Consider the following 16777-nt stretch of genomic DNA (forward strand, 5'->3'; position numbering starts at 1 on the left):
TCTATTCCCGTAAAGATTTACACCCTCGGAAACCCTATACAGGGTCGCTATGGGTCGGAACCGACTCGATGGCACATAACAACAACAACAACAATTGTTATCATGACTAATTGTGACTGTCACAACAGTAAAGGTAGAAATGTTTTAACAAAAAGGGGGGCATAATTAATTTTACAGTCCAGGATCCATCAAGGGAGAAGAGCATGAGTGGAATTTGGGACCCTATCCAGAGAAGCAGCGACACCAGAGATGGAGACAGAGATGAGGACCTGGACAGATTGAGCAGTTGAAGACTCTGGACTCATGGAAAGAGAAAGGCTATGTGCTGGTGGCCAGGAGGCAGGCTTGCAGAATGTGCCCTTTGGTTGTTTAGGGTATTATATATTCCTGAATGTTTTTGTGTACATCTCCCCTCCTGCCCACCCCCCCAAAAACAGAGGAGATTGTATTCATTGCAATGAAACGATAAGTTTAAAACAGATGTTTTCCCATGTAAACGATCACTCAATTCACAAAACTTAAAAAAACAAAAACAAGAAACCCTATGGAACATTTCTATCCCAACACACATAGGGTTTTCATAAGTCAGGATTCACTAAATGGCATCTGGTTACTGGTAAATGACCAACAAATCAGAGCAAAAAATAATTTTAAAATAGCCACTCAATGTAATATTTTGTAGGCAGAAAACACTATAATAATGAAGGCTATGTAGCAGGATGTTACATTTTAGACTTTAAATAAAGTTTTAAAACTAAAATAAAATGGGTGATGTTCAACCATTTCAAGAAATAGCATATGATCAAGAACCAATAGGACTGAAGGAAGAAGTCCAAGGTGCACTGAAAGCATTAGCAAATAACAAGGCTTCAGGAATTTATGGAATACAAATGGAAATCTTTCAACAAACTTATGCACACTATGCCAAGAAATCTGGAAGACAGCTACCTAGCCAAATGACTGGAAAAGATCCATTGTATTTGTGCCCATTTCAAAGAGATGAACCTACAGAATGCAGAAATCATCAGGCAGTGTCATTATTATCACATGCAAGTAAAACTTTGCTAAAGATAATTCTAAACTAGCCACAACAGTACATCGACAGTAAACTGCCAGAGGTTCAAGCAAGATTCAAACAGTATGTGGAATGAGACATATCATTATTGACATCAGATGGATCTAAGCATAGAATATCACAAAGATGTTTACTGTGCTTTACTGTACAAAGGTTTTCAACTGTGTGGAACATGACAAGGTACAGACAATAGTACAGAGTATGAGTATTCCAAAACACTTAATTGTGCTCAAGAGTAACCTGTACGTAGGTCATGAGAGAGTCATTCAAACAGAGTAAGGGGACACTGAATATTTTAAAATTATGAAAGGGGTGCACCAGGGCTGTGTTCTTTCACCATACTTATTCAACTTGTCTGCTGAGCAACTAATCCAAGAAGATAGATTATATAAAGAAGAACGTGGCAACAGGATTCGGGGAGACTCATTAACAACCTGCAATATGCAGATGATACAACCTTGCTTGCTGGAAGTGAAGAGGACTTGGAGTGAAGAGGACTGATGATGATCAGAGACCACAGCCTTTAGTATGGGTTGCAGCTCAATGTAAAGAAAACAAAACTCCTAACCACTCGACCAATAAACAGCATCATGGTAAATCGAGAAAAGATTGATGTTTTCAAAGACTTCATTTTTCTTGGATCCACTATCAACACTCATAGAAGCAGCAGTATGGCATTGGGCAAATTTGCTGTGCAAGACCTCTTTTAAAGTGTTCAAGTGCAAAGATGCCAGTTTGAGGACCAAGGTGTGCTTGAGCCAAGTCATGGTATTTTCAATCACTTCATTTGTAAGAAAGTTAGACAGTGAATAAGGAAGACCACAGAAGAACTGATGCATTTGAGATATGATGTTGGAGAAGAATATTATAAGCACCACGGACTGCTAGAAGAACAAACAAATCTGTGTGGAAGAAGTACACCTGGAATGCTCCTTATAAGCCAGGATATTAAGACTTCATCTCTCGTATTTCATACATAATATCAGGAAGGAGCAGTCCCTGGAGAATAACACCATGCGGGGCAAAGCCAGGTTAGCAAAAAAGAGAAAGATCTCCAATGAGATAGGTAGATTGGCACAATGGCAGCAGCAACAGGCTCAAACTTAACGATGATTGTGAGGATGGTGCTTCGTTCTCTTGTTTATAGGGCTGGTGTGAGTCCAAACAAATTCTACAGCAGCTACCAACAACAAATTTATTTTAACAATTCTATTTAAGGTGTCCTGGTATAGCACTGTGTAAGATAAGCACTGGACGGCTAACCACAAGATCAAAGGTTCAGAGCTATACTGGTTACTCCTCAGAAACCCTATACAGGATTACCATGAGTCGGAACTGACCCAACGGCACTTAACAACAGCTTTAAAAAAAAAACAAGAATGATTTGACCCACACACACACAAAAAAAGTACAAAGCTACTGAGAAGTTAGGGAGGTAAAATCTAAAGCATCAGTGGAACAAGTGAATAGGTATTATTAAAAGAGGTATTAATAGGTTTAGGTTTGGATTGTAGAAAATTGAGTGAACTCCTATGTCCAATGGCACTTATTTACTTCACTTACTCATGAAGTAAGAGACAGGTTTATTTAATACGGGTAGGGATGGACTGAATTGTAGGATTAAGCAAAAATAAGGTTTGACGAAGAGTATGGAAAAATTGAAGTAGTTGTATCCAAGATAAAAGGGCAAATAGGAAAGCTAGGTAGTGCTGAAGGCCAATTTCAGGTGATTAAGAATGATTTTATGGAGATACTAACTCAACCAAGGACTCCTGGTGTAGCACTGTGGGATGAAGCACTGGACCTCAAGGCTGGTGCTTCAAATTCATCAGCTGCTCCCTTGGAAACCCTACAGAGGGTTACTATGAGTTAGAACTGACCTGAAGGTACTTAACAGCAAAAACAACTCAATCAAATTTAACTGAAAAGTGATCTTAAGAATCAACCAAAATAAATGTAATGATTAAGGCCAAAATTTTAAATGTGTACTGGATGAACAGATACAGAATGCAGCAAAGACTTCTGGGACCCTGCCCACTTACTGTTTGTCCTCACCCATCTAGGTCAACCTGATGATGTCTTACTATTGGAATCTATAACTGCCTAAGAACTGTGCTCAGAGTCCTGGCGTGGAACTATAGGGTAAAAACTGCAAGTTTGGCAAACCAAACCTCTGCAAACCCTGTACAGAGTTGCTATGAGACAGAAATGACTAGACGGCACTTAACAACAACAAACAAGAGCTGTGCTCAGTCCACCCACACATCATATGTTAGGGAGTTAACATCACTAGGAACAGGCCTCAGCCAATGAATGGTGGGAATTAGTTGGTAATTACCACAGCTTTCTTACTCTCCTAGTAGAAAAATCCCATTGCATGGTCCTTTACTGTTTTCCAGGCGTCCCCCACAGAAAACAACCTGCACATTTACATATACTTTGCATTGGTTTCTTTCCCTTTCTGTCTCTCTATTTCTCACTCTTAATGTGTGCCTCCTGAGATCACCTCCCAAAGAAACTACTTGTACTCCCAAATCCTTGCCTCAAGGGTCTGCTTCTGAGGGAACTCAAACTAAGATACAGTTTAGACCAAAAGCAATGAATCTAAGGACTAATGGCCCACACAAATCACAGTCTCTGCTAACCTGAGACCAAAAGAACTAGATGGTGCCTGGTTACCTTTCCAATCACACTGACCAACCAGGACTACCACAGAAGGCCCAGTTAGAACAAGCTAAAAAAATGTAGAACAAAACATCAAAGCCCACACCCCCAACAAAAAAAAGGTGAAAAGACTAGATTTACTCATAGGGAAGAGTCTAGTTGTTATTAAGTGCTATCAAATTGGTTCTGACATACAGTGACCCTATACAGGATTTCCAAGGAGCAGCTGGTACGTTTGAACTGCTGACCTTGCAGTTCAAACTCCTAATTAATACTCTGAGAAACATTCTAAATTGAAACCGAATATTCTTAAAGGCCACCTTCCTGCCAAATAATAAATGGGCCTATAAAACAAACAATGTGAAGAATGTGCTTTTTAGAACAATCAACTATAAGAGATGAAAAATGCAACATTTATCCAAAGCCAAAGATGAAAAGGCAGGGAAGGGCAAGGAATCCAAAAAAACGGAAACAGGAAACCCAGGGAGGAAATTTTGCAGGAATTGGAAATATTGTGGGGATTGCAACCAATGTCATGAAACAAATTGTGCATAAACTATTTGACTGAGGAGAAAACGAATTTGTATGTAAACCTTCACTTAAAGCACAATAAAATGTTTTGTTTTTAAATTATAATCCTGGAATTTTTTTAAAAAAAGGGCAATAAATCTCATTGTTCATTGGTTCTACAATTCAAAATGGCAGTCTCAAGAAACTCATAAGAAATTTCTTTTGACACTGTAGGATAAGCACTGGACTGCGAGATCATTTGATTGGCAAGGTCAGTCGTTCAAATTCACTAGTCACTCCTTGGAAACCTTATATAGTGTAACTATGAGTCAGAACTGACACGACAGCAACAGCAATAGATTTTTCAAGGAGCCCTGATGGCACCAGTGGTTAAATGCTTGGCTACTAACCAAAAGGTTGGTGGTTTGAACCCAGTGGCGGCTCGCTGGGAGAAAGACGATCCAATGAGATGGACTGGCACAATGGCAACAGTGATAAAAGCTCAAGTGAAACAATGTCTGTGAGTAATGGCACATGATTGGGTGGTGTTCTGTTCTGCTATGAGTCAGAGCTGACTCGATGGCACCTAACAACAACAAGGACCTGGTAAGATAATGAAGCATGTACCAGCTCAAAATGAGGGGTGTGGGTGAGGAGGCCTAAACCACTTCTATGCTAACCTAGAGCAGTGACTCTCAAACTTTACCATGTGGAAGAATCACTTGGTGAGTTTACTAATGCACAGATTCTTGCCCCATTCAGAGATTCTGTCTGATTTAGTAGATCTATAGCTTGCATTCTGAAGTGCTTCCAGGTGAGAGTAACAGAGATGGTGCTGACAGAGCATACTTTGGTGTCTGTGATAGAGACTAGAGAATGGGGATGAGGGAATGATAGAAATAAAGTAAGGAACAAACCTGAGGTCAGAATGGTATGGAATATGAACTCCTCACTTCAAGTTGCCATCCTCACCTTGAATCCTAAACAGATTGGGGACCCCGCTGTTGGTTTTACCTGGAGTATCTACTTTTGAAGTAGATTGAAGGATTGAAGTTATCATGTAATCCTCAGGAAAGAGCTCAAATTCCAGCAGCTCTTCCATTTATGACAAAGCTGGCACTTCATTGCAATAGGGAAGGGATGCTCTTATTTTTAATACATGGTACTAGATCAACTGGCTTTTCATAGGTGGAAAAATAACATAAAACTGAATGTCTACCTCATACCATTCATTTAAAAAAAAAGTCAGTTCTGGGTGGGTTAAGATGTAAATGTGAAAGGTAAAACAATAAAGCTTTTAGAAAACAAGACAGATCATCTTGATGGCACTAGGTAGGCAAGATTTCTTAAGCAAGATATAAAAAGCACTAACATTAAAATTAAAAAGTATATCAAGATTACATAAGAGCACAAAGAAAAGCCATGCAGTAGAAGACATTTGCAATCCATTTACAACAAAGAACTAGCACATAAATAACTTACACAAATTAATAAGACAATAACCCAGTAGAAAAATGAACAAAGAAATTAAAACAGGCACTTCACAAAAGGAAAGTGCAAAGGGTCAACTGAAAACAAAGTGTTTAACCTTACACAGAGTTAGGCAACTTCAAATTAAAATCACAACCAAATACTATTACACAGCTATTGCAAAAATGAAATAAAACCTGACAATACAGGATAAACTCCCATATACGACACTACTGCATTTCTAGACTACACCCTAGACTACCCATTGGAGAAGTGGGGACCGGAGGCTCAGTGGCAGAAATCTCACCTCCACATTAGACCACTTATATCCTACCCACAAGCAGGCACTGTTTGTTCTGTTCTGCATGTAGTTACCATGAGTCAAGATGGGCTCAATGGCAGCTGACAACAGCACCCAGCCTGTGTGCACCAGAATGCAAAGGCATGTTTACAACAGCGCTGTTTATTATTCTCAAAAAGGAGCGTGGGAGTGGAGGGTGGGGGATGAAGGAGAAGGATGTGAATGCCCAGCCACAGAATAGATTTAAAACTTGTGGTATATCTTTACAGTAAAATATTTTATAGCAAGGAAAATAAGCTAATTTAAAAATAAACACAACATGGATAAATTGTATTCTAAGCCCCAGGATTCCAATATCCTACTTAGGGGCAACTACTACTTACCTTTTAGTATTAGGTAAGTTTGCCCTCACTTTGAAACAACTGAACCAATCCCTACTCACAACAAATTCTTCATCACAATCACCTTCACTTACCTCACATGTGGCTTTTAAATCACTGAAAAGACTCTGAGCCTTTAACTGGTAACTGCAAGATTGGAAATACTATACAGGGTTGTTATGAGTCAGAACCAACTCAATGGCATACAGCAACAACAATGAAGGAAGGTGAAATAAGAACTGTACACACCTTTTCTGATTTAAAGACACTTAGGAACACATCTCCTGCATAACCCAGAAACTGTACATATGACACTATTTATATAAAGTTCAAATCAATATGAGTTAATTAACATTGTTTGGTGTTGTTAAGTGCTGTCAAGGCAGTTCCAATTCATTTCAACACTGTATAAGGTTTCAAGGAGCTGCTGGTGAATTTGAACCACCAACCTTGCAGTCCAGTGCATTATCCCACAGCGCTACCCCAGGACTCATTTTGATTAGGGGGCACATATGCTGGTAGTAGATTTTATTACTATTCAAGTCAGAATAGTGGTTAGCTGTGAATACGGAGGAAGTAAAGATTGGTAAGGGAAGGGAGAATTTTGGAGTGCTAGTAACGTGTATATCTTGACATGTGAGGGGGCCTTACTAGTGCTTATTTTACAACTATTTGTTAAACTATGCATATTGAGCTTAATACTTCTTTAGGTCATGTTTTAAAAAGAAATTTAAGAAAACAAAAAAACTCTGGAACTGATCTGGTTGAAAAATTTGATCCACCATTTACTAATAGTGAAACCTTGAGTAATTCATAAAACCTCTTGAAATCTGTGTTTCCTAAGTTGTAACATGGGGTTAATAATATATATCTTTCAGCTAATTGCAAAATTCAAACAGATAACATGGGGGAAAATAAGTGTTCAACAGTGCCTGGCTCAATAAACATAATTTAATTTTTCTTTGTTGTTGCTGTTAAGTGCCGTCAAGCTGTTCCAACTCAGAGTGACCCTATATAAGGTTTCTGAGAAGTGGCTAGTGGGTTTGAACCACTAACCTTACAGTTAGCAGCCCAGTGTTAATCCTACAGCATCATACCAGGCCTCTTTAAGTGAGGTGGTAACAAAAAACAAGTTGAGAAAACACTGATTTATAGCTTATTCTAAAGCAGCTGAAGGAGCTCTGGTAGCATAGTGGTTACGAGTCAGGCTGCTAATCTCACGGTTGGCAGTTCGAAACTACCAGTTGTTCCATGGGAGAAAGATGAGTCTTTCTGCTCCCGTAAAGATTTACAGCCTTGGGTACCCTCTGCAGGGTTTCTATGAGTCGGAACCAACTCCACGCACAGCACCACCAGCACACCACCTAAAGTAGCTGAATCTAACATGAAGAAAATAGAAGAGGGGATATACTGTTTGTAAATGAGAAAATTAAACTTTCTGTGGTACTGTAGGATTGGCACTGGACTGCATACCACAAAGTTGGCAGTTCAAGACCACCAGCTATTACTTGGAAATCCTGTAGAGGATCACTATGAGTTGGAATGGACTCGATGGCACTTACAGCATCTACCCCAAAGAGTGTGGCACTGAAAGGAAAAATGACTGGGAGGTGTTTATAGAGATTTATTTGTAAGCAAAAGTCCATGCTATACTTTCAAACCTTGAAAATGGTGAGAATGGGAAAATGTTACAAGTAAACAGCACTCAACAGTCCGGTTTTGTTAAGAAGATACGCCAGGAAATGGTAGTTCAAGAATTTCAGAAGAGTCTGAGAGCCTTTTTCTCCCATATCAAGCAAAGCAAGATTGATCAACTTATTTTTAAAACAGTGTTTCTGAAAGACTTACAGATGTCACTTATGGCTCGAGTAAAGAATGACTGCGTCAGGATTCATTCTAGTCAATAACTATGACATTTGGGGTAAATAAATGACTTCCAATCCTAACATCTCTTTTTCACTATTTTTTTCCTGGTCAAAGAAGAGTAGTTTTCATAATGACAAGTTTGATGCCCCTTTTTCTTCTACAGTCATGTGCAGTCTTCTCAGATAAATCTTTCTTTTCCTCAATCTATTGGACTAGAGAATAACCAGGATGTAAAGTGACCTGGGGTTATCAAGGATATTGGCATCACAACACTGGTCTCCACGCTTCTAGTCCAGGTCACTTTCAACCAAAATTTACTGAAAGGGAACCTAACTTTAAAGGCTAATTCTATAGCTGATTTTTTAATAATGTGTGGCTCCTTACTCAACTGTGAGTTTACCAATTCTATTAAATGTAAATAAGGAAAGGGAAGGATGTAATCAGTTTTTGGAAATGAGAAAATGAAAAAATAAATATGTATATTAAAAGTAATCATGAAATTTTTTCAAGAAAGACAATCTAACCGATCGTGCCTATATAGTAAGACATCAATAAAAGCTCTGGACAATGACTCTTCTGCGCTTCCTGGTTTGGGAGGATTATATGCCTCCTCCTGCCCCTAGTCCTATGCATAGCTTTACTGCTGTTGTTAAGTTCTGTTGAGTGGGTTCTGACATATAGCAAGCCTGCATACGGTTCCCAAGAAGTGGCTGGTGGGTTTGCAATGTCAACATTGAGGTAAACATATACAGCACTTATTACTGAACATCTTAAGTAGCTTGTTACCACAACCCTTGGTTGCTGCCCTCAAAAGTTTTTTTTAACAATTCTTAAAAAACATAAATGACTCTGAAAATCTGGATTTCCATAATAAAAATAGATATTTATATGCTTTATTTAAAACACAAATTTTAATGAAGAAAATTAACTCAGGTATCTAAAGAAGCTGTAAATTTTTACTTACATATTCAGGTTTTAGTTTTTTATCTCCTCCTCTCACAGCCACCTTTTCTAGTTTATCTATAATTGGCCCAAACATTTCCTCATCTTTGAGCTGAAGCTCTTCATGTATTATTTCTATATCTCGAATAGGATTTACACTTCCTTCAACATGTGTGATATCATCATCTTCAAAAGCACCTAAAATGAATTAAAGGGAAGAAATTCAATAAGCAAACATGTGTAGGGTTATTATAATTAGAGTAAGAGTGAAAGATTCCTAGAAGGTTAAGAAATAACCATAGTCAATAAATTATACTAAATTCTATACATGTAGAACATAGTATTCACCATTTAGCAATATTTAGGGTACTTAACAACAAAACAGTTGTTCAAAAATCTCAACAGTCTCAAAACTGATTCATTCAAATAAATAAAATTATGACCTTTTCAGAAAGAAAATTATGTTACAAGACTACTGGCATTTCAAAGTTTGGTCATTAAAAGGTACTGAATTCCAGGTATAAAAGCCTGAAGTTCTAAACCACACTACTAGGGTTTCCAAGGGAAACCAGATTTTGGGGGAGGGGGAAGACGGGAAGAAGGCCTGAAATCATCTGGCAACCTCATCCCTGCTTCAATCTACTTTATCACTGTGGTTCTGACGGTGATTAGATAATGAAGCACTCAGACACACAATTTACACAGCAGCTAATTTCATCGGCCTGATTTGAGGGTATGGTTTTTAGGGGGCTATCAAAGAAGCAGATGAAGGTGCATTTGTCATATATGAGTGACAACCATTCACACTATCTGAACAAAATGGTGCTGGCCCTTATTAGGAACACATGCTATTATCACATATTTAAAGTGCAGTTAAAGCCATAATTTCAAATTGCCAACTGGAAACATAAGGGTAAAACAACCAGATATTACTGAAGCATGTGTACTGACTTTATGCCCTTCTGAAGACATAATGTGGCAACATAATTCAACTGGGATTTACTCAAATTACCAGATAAAGAACAGTATCACAAAAATGGACAAATGCAAGAAATATTATAAACAGAAAGCAATGATATACTCAATGAAATAAAAAAAAAACATATTTATGAACAAATCAAATATAAACATATTTCTATATAACTAATTTCATTAAAATTACCAATTAGATTATACTCCCAAAATGACAGCTTTTCAAACAAAAAGTATCAATTTTTAGACAAAGGTATCAGAAATCATGAGGGACCATTTGATTGAGTTCGATAAAAGAAATAATGAATATAGCTCATTCTTAGCTATAAAAGATCAAGATATTCTCATTACAAAGCATTTATTATAATTTCCCAGAATTAAAAACAATTAAGTTGTTTGTATGTTAAAGTGAAAAACAATAAGTATATTAATGTAATTAAGTATAAGTCATTAGAGTAATATTTAAGTATTTTTGGTATGCAACTAATGTGTTATATAATGTCAATTTCATATGAACAAAACTAGCAGAAAACAAGGAGGTAATTTGATTTTACTAATAAACACACTGACAAATAGATTTTTTGAAAAAAAATTTTTATCTTTGAAACGTGCGAAGAGGAAAAAAAAAAGTCTTCCTGGATACTTAACATTATGAGGTTTCAAAAGTTTGTGAAATAATACATACTGGAATTTTTACATGAACTTCTTGGTATGATTTAGGCATCAGACACAAACAACACAATAGAATAACTCATAAATAAATGTTAGTTTCCTGTCAGCCAAAGCAAAAAAAAAAAGGACGAAGAAACATGGTTAGTTACAAATATAACTAATCTTTTTCTTCCACTCAGGATGAAAAAAATCCTACATGGCAAGTCTTTCTGTAAGGTCTAATGAGTAACTATAGCAAATGACGCTCATAAAAATACTCCATCAGCAAATGCATTTATTATTGGTGTCAGGTGTCTCTGAGTCTATTCCAACTCATAGTGAGCCCAGTAGAACTGCACCATAAGGTTGCCTAGGCTGTAACCTTTGCTGTTGTTGTTAAGTGCCATGGAGTCAGTTCTGACGCATAGTAACCAGTATAGGGTTTCCAAGGGGCAGCTGGTGAGTTTGAACTGCCAACCTTGTGGTTCAAACTGACTTTGTGTTCCAGTGCTTTATCCTACAGTGCCACACTTATGGGGGCAGATTACCAGATCTTTTCTTTCACAGAGTGTCACTGGGTGGTGTTGAATTACTAAGCTTTCAGCAGTTAGAAGCCAAGTCCTTAACCACTGGAATACCAGGGAGACGAAGTTTGGCCATCTTGGCCTCCAAAAATGCAGTAGCAGGTTTTAAACAGCAATTTCTTAATTGCTGTCATGTCATGCCAATTCCAATTCATGGTGACCCCATGCGTTACAGAGGAGAATTGCTCCCTAGTGTTTTCTTGGCTGTAATTTTCACAGAATCAGATTTCCAGGCCTTACTTCCATGGTCCAGTGGGTGTGTTCCAACTGCCAACCACTGCCAAACGCAAACAACATGTGCCACTCAGTGGATAACAGGAACTTGGTACAACATTTCCTCACTTACCTGACAACTCAGATTTGTGACAACAGTAAAATATCTACTCTCCTACTTTGTGCATTAACAATATATTTCTGGCTATAATGAACAGCAGGTTGTGATGGTTAAAGTTATATATTAACTTTGTTGGCCCATGATTCTCAGTAGATCACATAATGCAATGAAGTACTTTGGAAGTTATGCAATGATGAGATTTGATGTGGTTATCCTCTGCTTTTGCGTAATGCCAATTTTCACATGACTACTTGGGAGTCCTGGTGTGGCACTGTGAGTTAATGTGTCGGACTGCAAAGTAGTTTGAACTACAAGGTGGGCGGTTCAAGCTCACCAGCTGCTCCTTGGAAACCCTACACAGGGTTGGAATTGACTCGACAGCACTTAACAACAACAACTTGGTCTCTGTAACATAACCATGTAGATAAAGTGAGAAGGGGGCATAATTGCCATTCTTTAGTGAGAGAAGGAAACAAAATGTTCTGATGATATGTATTCTTCCAAAGAGAAAACTCAGACTAAAATTGGGGAGGAAGTCACTTGTATGTCTTTTATAACCTTCAAATTATTCTCTGGAATACACCTTGCCTAGGGTCTACCAAGGATGGGGCCAGGAAAGGAGTTAAGACTGGATCATCACTAATCCAGTCCCCTTATTAAAAGAAATGACCGCTCATCTGTCACTCTGTCACACTGTGAGTGCTTACATATTGCTTCAAGGCTACCAGCAGAGTCTCTATGGCTGACAGGGTTTCAGAAGAGCTTCCAGAAGAAGACAGACCAGGAAGGAAGGTCATTAGTACCTACGGATCACAAATGAATACTGGCCAACATAGTGCTGGAAAATAAGCCCCCTAAGCTGAAAGACTCAAAACACACAATGGCCACAACAAAGAGCACACCAACAATCATAAGCACAGTGCAGGGCTGGGTAGCATTTCATGGGGTCACCAGGAATCAAAGCTGGCTTAATGGCAACCAACAACAACAACCATAAGGGAAATATTCAAACCAGACCCTATAAAACTCTGGATTACACTGTTGTTCTCATGCCCAAGGTTGTACACTATAGCTTGCAAGGAATTATTACTATATTCATTTGTATGTGAGATGGTAACATGCTACGGCAAGAACTTAAATCTGTTTGCTGAAAATAAAAACAGTCAAAAATTAAATACAAAAATAAGTAAAGGGAAAACTGGAGCTATGCTTTAAAATTGAATGGTTTTCTGATGAAAAGAGAAACCTTGGTGGTGTGGTGGGTTAAACATTCAGGCTGCTAATCACAAGGTCAGAGGTTCAAATCCACCAACCGCTCCAGGGAACAAAGATTAGGCTGACTACTGTCATAAAAATTTAGTCTCAGAAACCCTAAGGAGCAGTTCTACTCTGTCTTACAGGGTTGCTATGAGTTGGAGTCGACTTGATGGCAATGAAGTTTTATGATGAAATGAGGCCTAGAAGAAGTTGTCTTAAGTTTCATACATTTGGAGGCCATTTGGGCAACTTCCCATTTCTTGTTGTTATTGTTGTTAAGTGCTGTCTAATCATTTCCAACTCACAGTGACCCTGTATGGGATGTCCAAGGATCAGCTGGCTAGTGGGTTTGAACTGCAAGTCTAGTGCTTATTCTACAGTGCCACATCAGGACTGCTATTAAATTAGAGATTACTTTCCAAAGAAATGCCCCTGGGTTTCAACAGACTTCACTCTAGATGTATTATAGTAATAGCACTCTTAAACATCTTGTCTTTTTTAATACATTTAGCAGAGTTTCAGATACATAGAACTCGTTCAGTAACTGCAGCATATGTTACTATTTTTTTATAATGTGAGAATTAGTAATTGTATTAAGCTGGGTTCTCTAGAGAAGCAAATCTAGTGTCCTGGTGTAGGATAAGCATTGGACTGCTAACTGCAAGGATTGTGGTTAAAATCCTCCAGCTGCTCTTTGGATACTCTATACAAGGTCTATGAGTTGGAACTGATTCGATGGCAGTTGTTGAGTCGGTTCCAACTCGTAGTGACCCGACCCTGTTTAGGATTTTTGAGACTATAAATCCTTATAGGAGCAGAAAGTCTCATCTTTTTCCCACAGAACGGCTGGTAAGTTCGAACTGTGGTTAGTAGTGCAACAGTCCAGTGCTTATCCTACAGAGCCACTGAAATTGATCTCAAGGAAATGGCTCATGCAGTTGTAGAGGGTAGCAAGCAAGTCCCAAGTCCATGGGTCAGGCATCAAGGGTTAGGCTGGAGGCTTCCCCTGACTCATTGTTGCTAGGGCTGACAAACCCAAGATTGAGAGATCAGATGACAGGCTGCTGGCTCAAGGGCTATGGAGCCTGACAAATCCAAGACAGGCAGGTAAGGTATGTCAAGATATTGGCTTATAGGTGTGGAAGCTAACAAATCCAAAAATGGGCAAGTAGGACATCAAGTAACTGACTGAAATCTCAAAAACTGGTGGCCAAATGATGACAAGTTGAACTCACAAATCAAAGAGAGCAAAATATTGGAAAGCTTTACCAGAACATCTAGATACGTTGGATACAGGCCACAATTCTGAAGAAACTCCCCTTACAAGTGATTTCCTAATCACAATAGAGCACATCATGGATGTGATTATATTATACTACAAAATGGAAGATAACATCATTATTACAAAACTGCCAAATTACAACTGCCAAACCAATTGGAAACACAGTCTAGCCAAGTAGACACATAACCTCAATCATCAGGGTAATTAAAGATTCCATACTAACAAACTGAAACTGTATTTTTTAAAACTTTTTATTGTGAGTTGAGTGAAGGTTTTTCAGAGTAAATCATCAGTTTTACTTTCAACAATCACACAATAATGACTGCAGTTCCCTCCACATAATAACAGTTATCCCGCTTCTTCCCTGTGGTTCTTAACTTCCATTCCTCCTTCCTTCCCTTCGGAACTTTGTCCTCAGGTAAATGTTGCCCTTTTGATCTTGAATGGTTGACCATTCCATGGGGAGCACACCTAATTGATGGTACCGCCTATATAACTCTCTACTGTTTAGCTGAAAACTGGGTCATGAGGGTAAGTTCCATTCCAGACCTGAATGGGTTCCTCTAAGTTTCTTTCTGACCGGTAAACTCAGTCTTTTTCAAAATATTAATTTTGAGTATTTTTGTTGTTGTTGTTGATGTTCAGTGCCACCGAGTTGATTCCAACTCAGCGACATTGTACAGGGTTTCCATGGAGCATCTCTGGTGGGTTTGAACCACAGACTGTGGTTCTCAGTCTACTACTTATCCTATAGCACCATGTTGTTGTTGTTGTTGTTAAGTGCTATCGAGTCGGGTCCGACCCATAGCGACCCTGTACAGGGTTTCCGAGGGTGTAAATCTTTACGGGAGTAAAAAGCCTCATCTTTCTCCCGCGGAGCAACTGGTAGTTTCGAACCACTGACCTTAAGGTTCGCAGCCCAATTCGTAACCACTACGCTACCTGAGCTCCTTAGCTTCATGTTATTCAACTCACCTTGGGGTTAATGAAAATAAATTTTGAAGGCTTATAGGTTTTCTCTACAACTTCTTCTTTGTTCACTACCACATTTTTATTTAGTCCATGGCCAAAGTTATTTATTTCAACTTCACATTAACTAAAACAGCATTTCTACCAGAGGGAACATTGCCCTGGTAATAACAGATGACTTTAGGCATCTTAAAACACTACACTTAGTCAAACTGAATCAATCACATTGTGAGAAAGTTATTTCCATTTCAGTTCTCTTCCAATCATTCTGTGTAAGTCAAGGAGAAAGTCTCAGTTTGATGTGGTTGGCCTTTAATGTCTAATATTTATAGTCTATCTTTTTACCAACAGAGTAGGTCTCCGCCTCAAGAACTTCTGAATATTATGCAAGACTAGGATAGCCAAGGAAGTCTCTCTGAGAAGATGACATTTGAGTTAGCACCAGATTGGCCAGAATGAGGCAGTAATGTGATGATCTTGGGAGCAATCAAAGAAGAAAGTAGACCTATCAAGTCAGAACTGCTGCATACAGTTTCCAAGACTGTAATCTTTACAGAAACCGACTGCCATGACCACCTCTTTCCCCAATGGTGGTGGTGGTTATGTGCCGTGGAGTCGGTTCCCACTCATAGTGACCAAGTATAGGGTTTCTGAGGCTTTAAATCTTTAAGGGAGCAGAAAGCCTCATCTTTCTCCTGCAGAATGGCTGATAGTTTCAAACTGCTGACCTTGAAGTTATCAATCTGACTCATAACCACTAAACTAATAGAACTCCTTTCCCCCCATGAGTACACTCTACTATATATAAGACTAAACGATAATAGGAATTACCTGAAATTTCGTAATTTCTTCTGTTTAGTTGTTTCTTTTTCATTTAAATACAATAAACTACAATTTGGTATTCTATTTAAAATAGTGTGTGTCCTATATGATCACATAGGACAATGACCAAATCCTAAGAAAAAATTTTCTAGACAGTGAGCTACTGAGCAATTATTAAAAATCTTAATTCATTTTGTGTCACTTAAATTTTAAAGACAAATGTACATTATTCCTATACATTCCTCTACATGCAAAGTGAGTGACTAAAATAATTCTAACAATTCTAGTCCTCATTTAAGAACTATTTGTTATAAAAGAAAATGAATCATAAATATAAAGATTTCTTACCTAGAAATACTAAAATGTTCCCTTTCACAACAAAGCACTCTTTTCTAACATTTTCAACTTCTCTCACATTTCCAACTCTTTTTCCTGCAACTCAGCAGATAACCAAACTTTCCTGCTTCCCAGGGAAAATGCATGTCATTGCTCTGAAACCAAACCCATTATTGTTTTTACCCAAGCTTTCCTCCTTTCCAGGAGTAAAATGGAAAATATCACTTTCTACTATTTATCCACCACTCGTGTGTTAGTTTGTCGTCCTTTGGTGGCTTGTGAGTGGCTATGATTCTGAAAGGTATGCCACCGGTATTTTAAATACTAGCAGGGTCACCCATGGTGGACAGGTTTCAGATGAG

General features: G+C 38.3%; 1 protein-coding gene across 2 annotated transcripts in view; it reads right to left on the reverse strand.

The window, feature by feature from the left end:
• Positions 1 to 16777, reverse strand: part of OLA1 (Obg-like ATPase 1) — a 221892-nt gene that overhangs the window by 80486 nt on the left and 124629 nt on the right. For both annotated transcript variants that reach the window (XM_006866651.1, XM_006866652.1), the window contains one exon: positions 9231 to 9406. In XM_006866651.1, coding sequence (XP_006866713.1) covers positions 9231 to 9406 — 176 coding nt within the window. The remainder of the gene's footprint in view (positions 1 to 9230; positions 9407 to 16777) is intronic.

Source organism: Chrysochloris asiatica, unplaced genomic scaffold (genome assembly GCF_000296735.1).
Source record: "Chrysochloris asiatica unplaced genomic scaffold, ChrAsi1.0 scaffold00094, whole genome shotgun sequence".
Lineage (NCBI taxonomy): Eukaryota > Metazoa > Chordata > Mammalia > Afrosoricida > Chrysochloridae > Chrysochloris > Chrysochloris asiatica.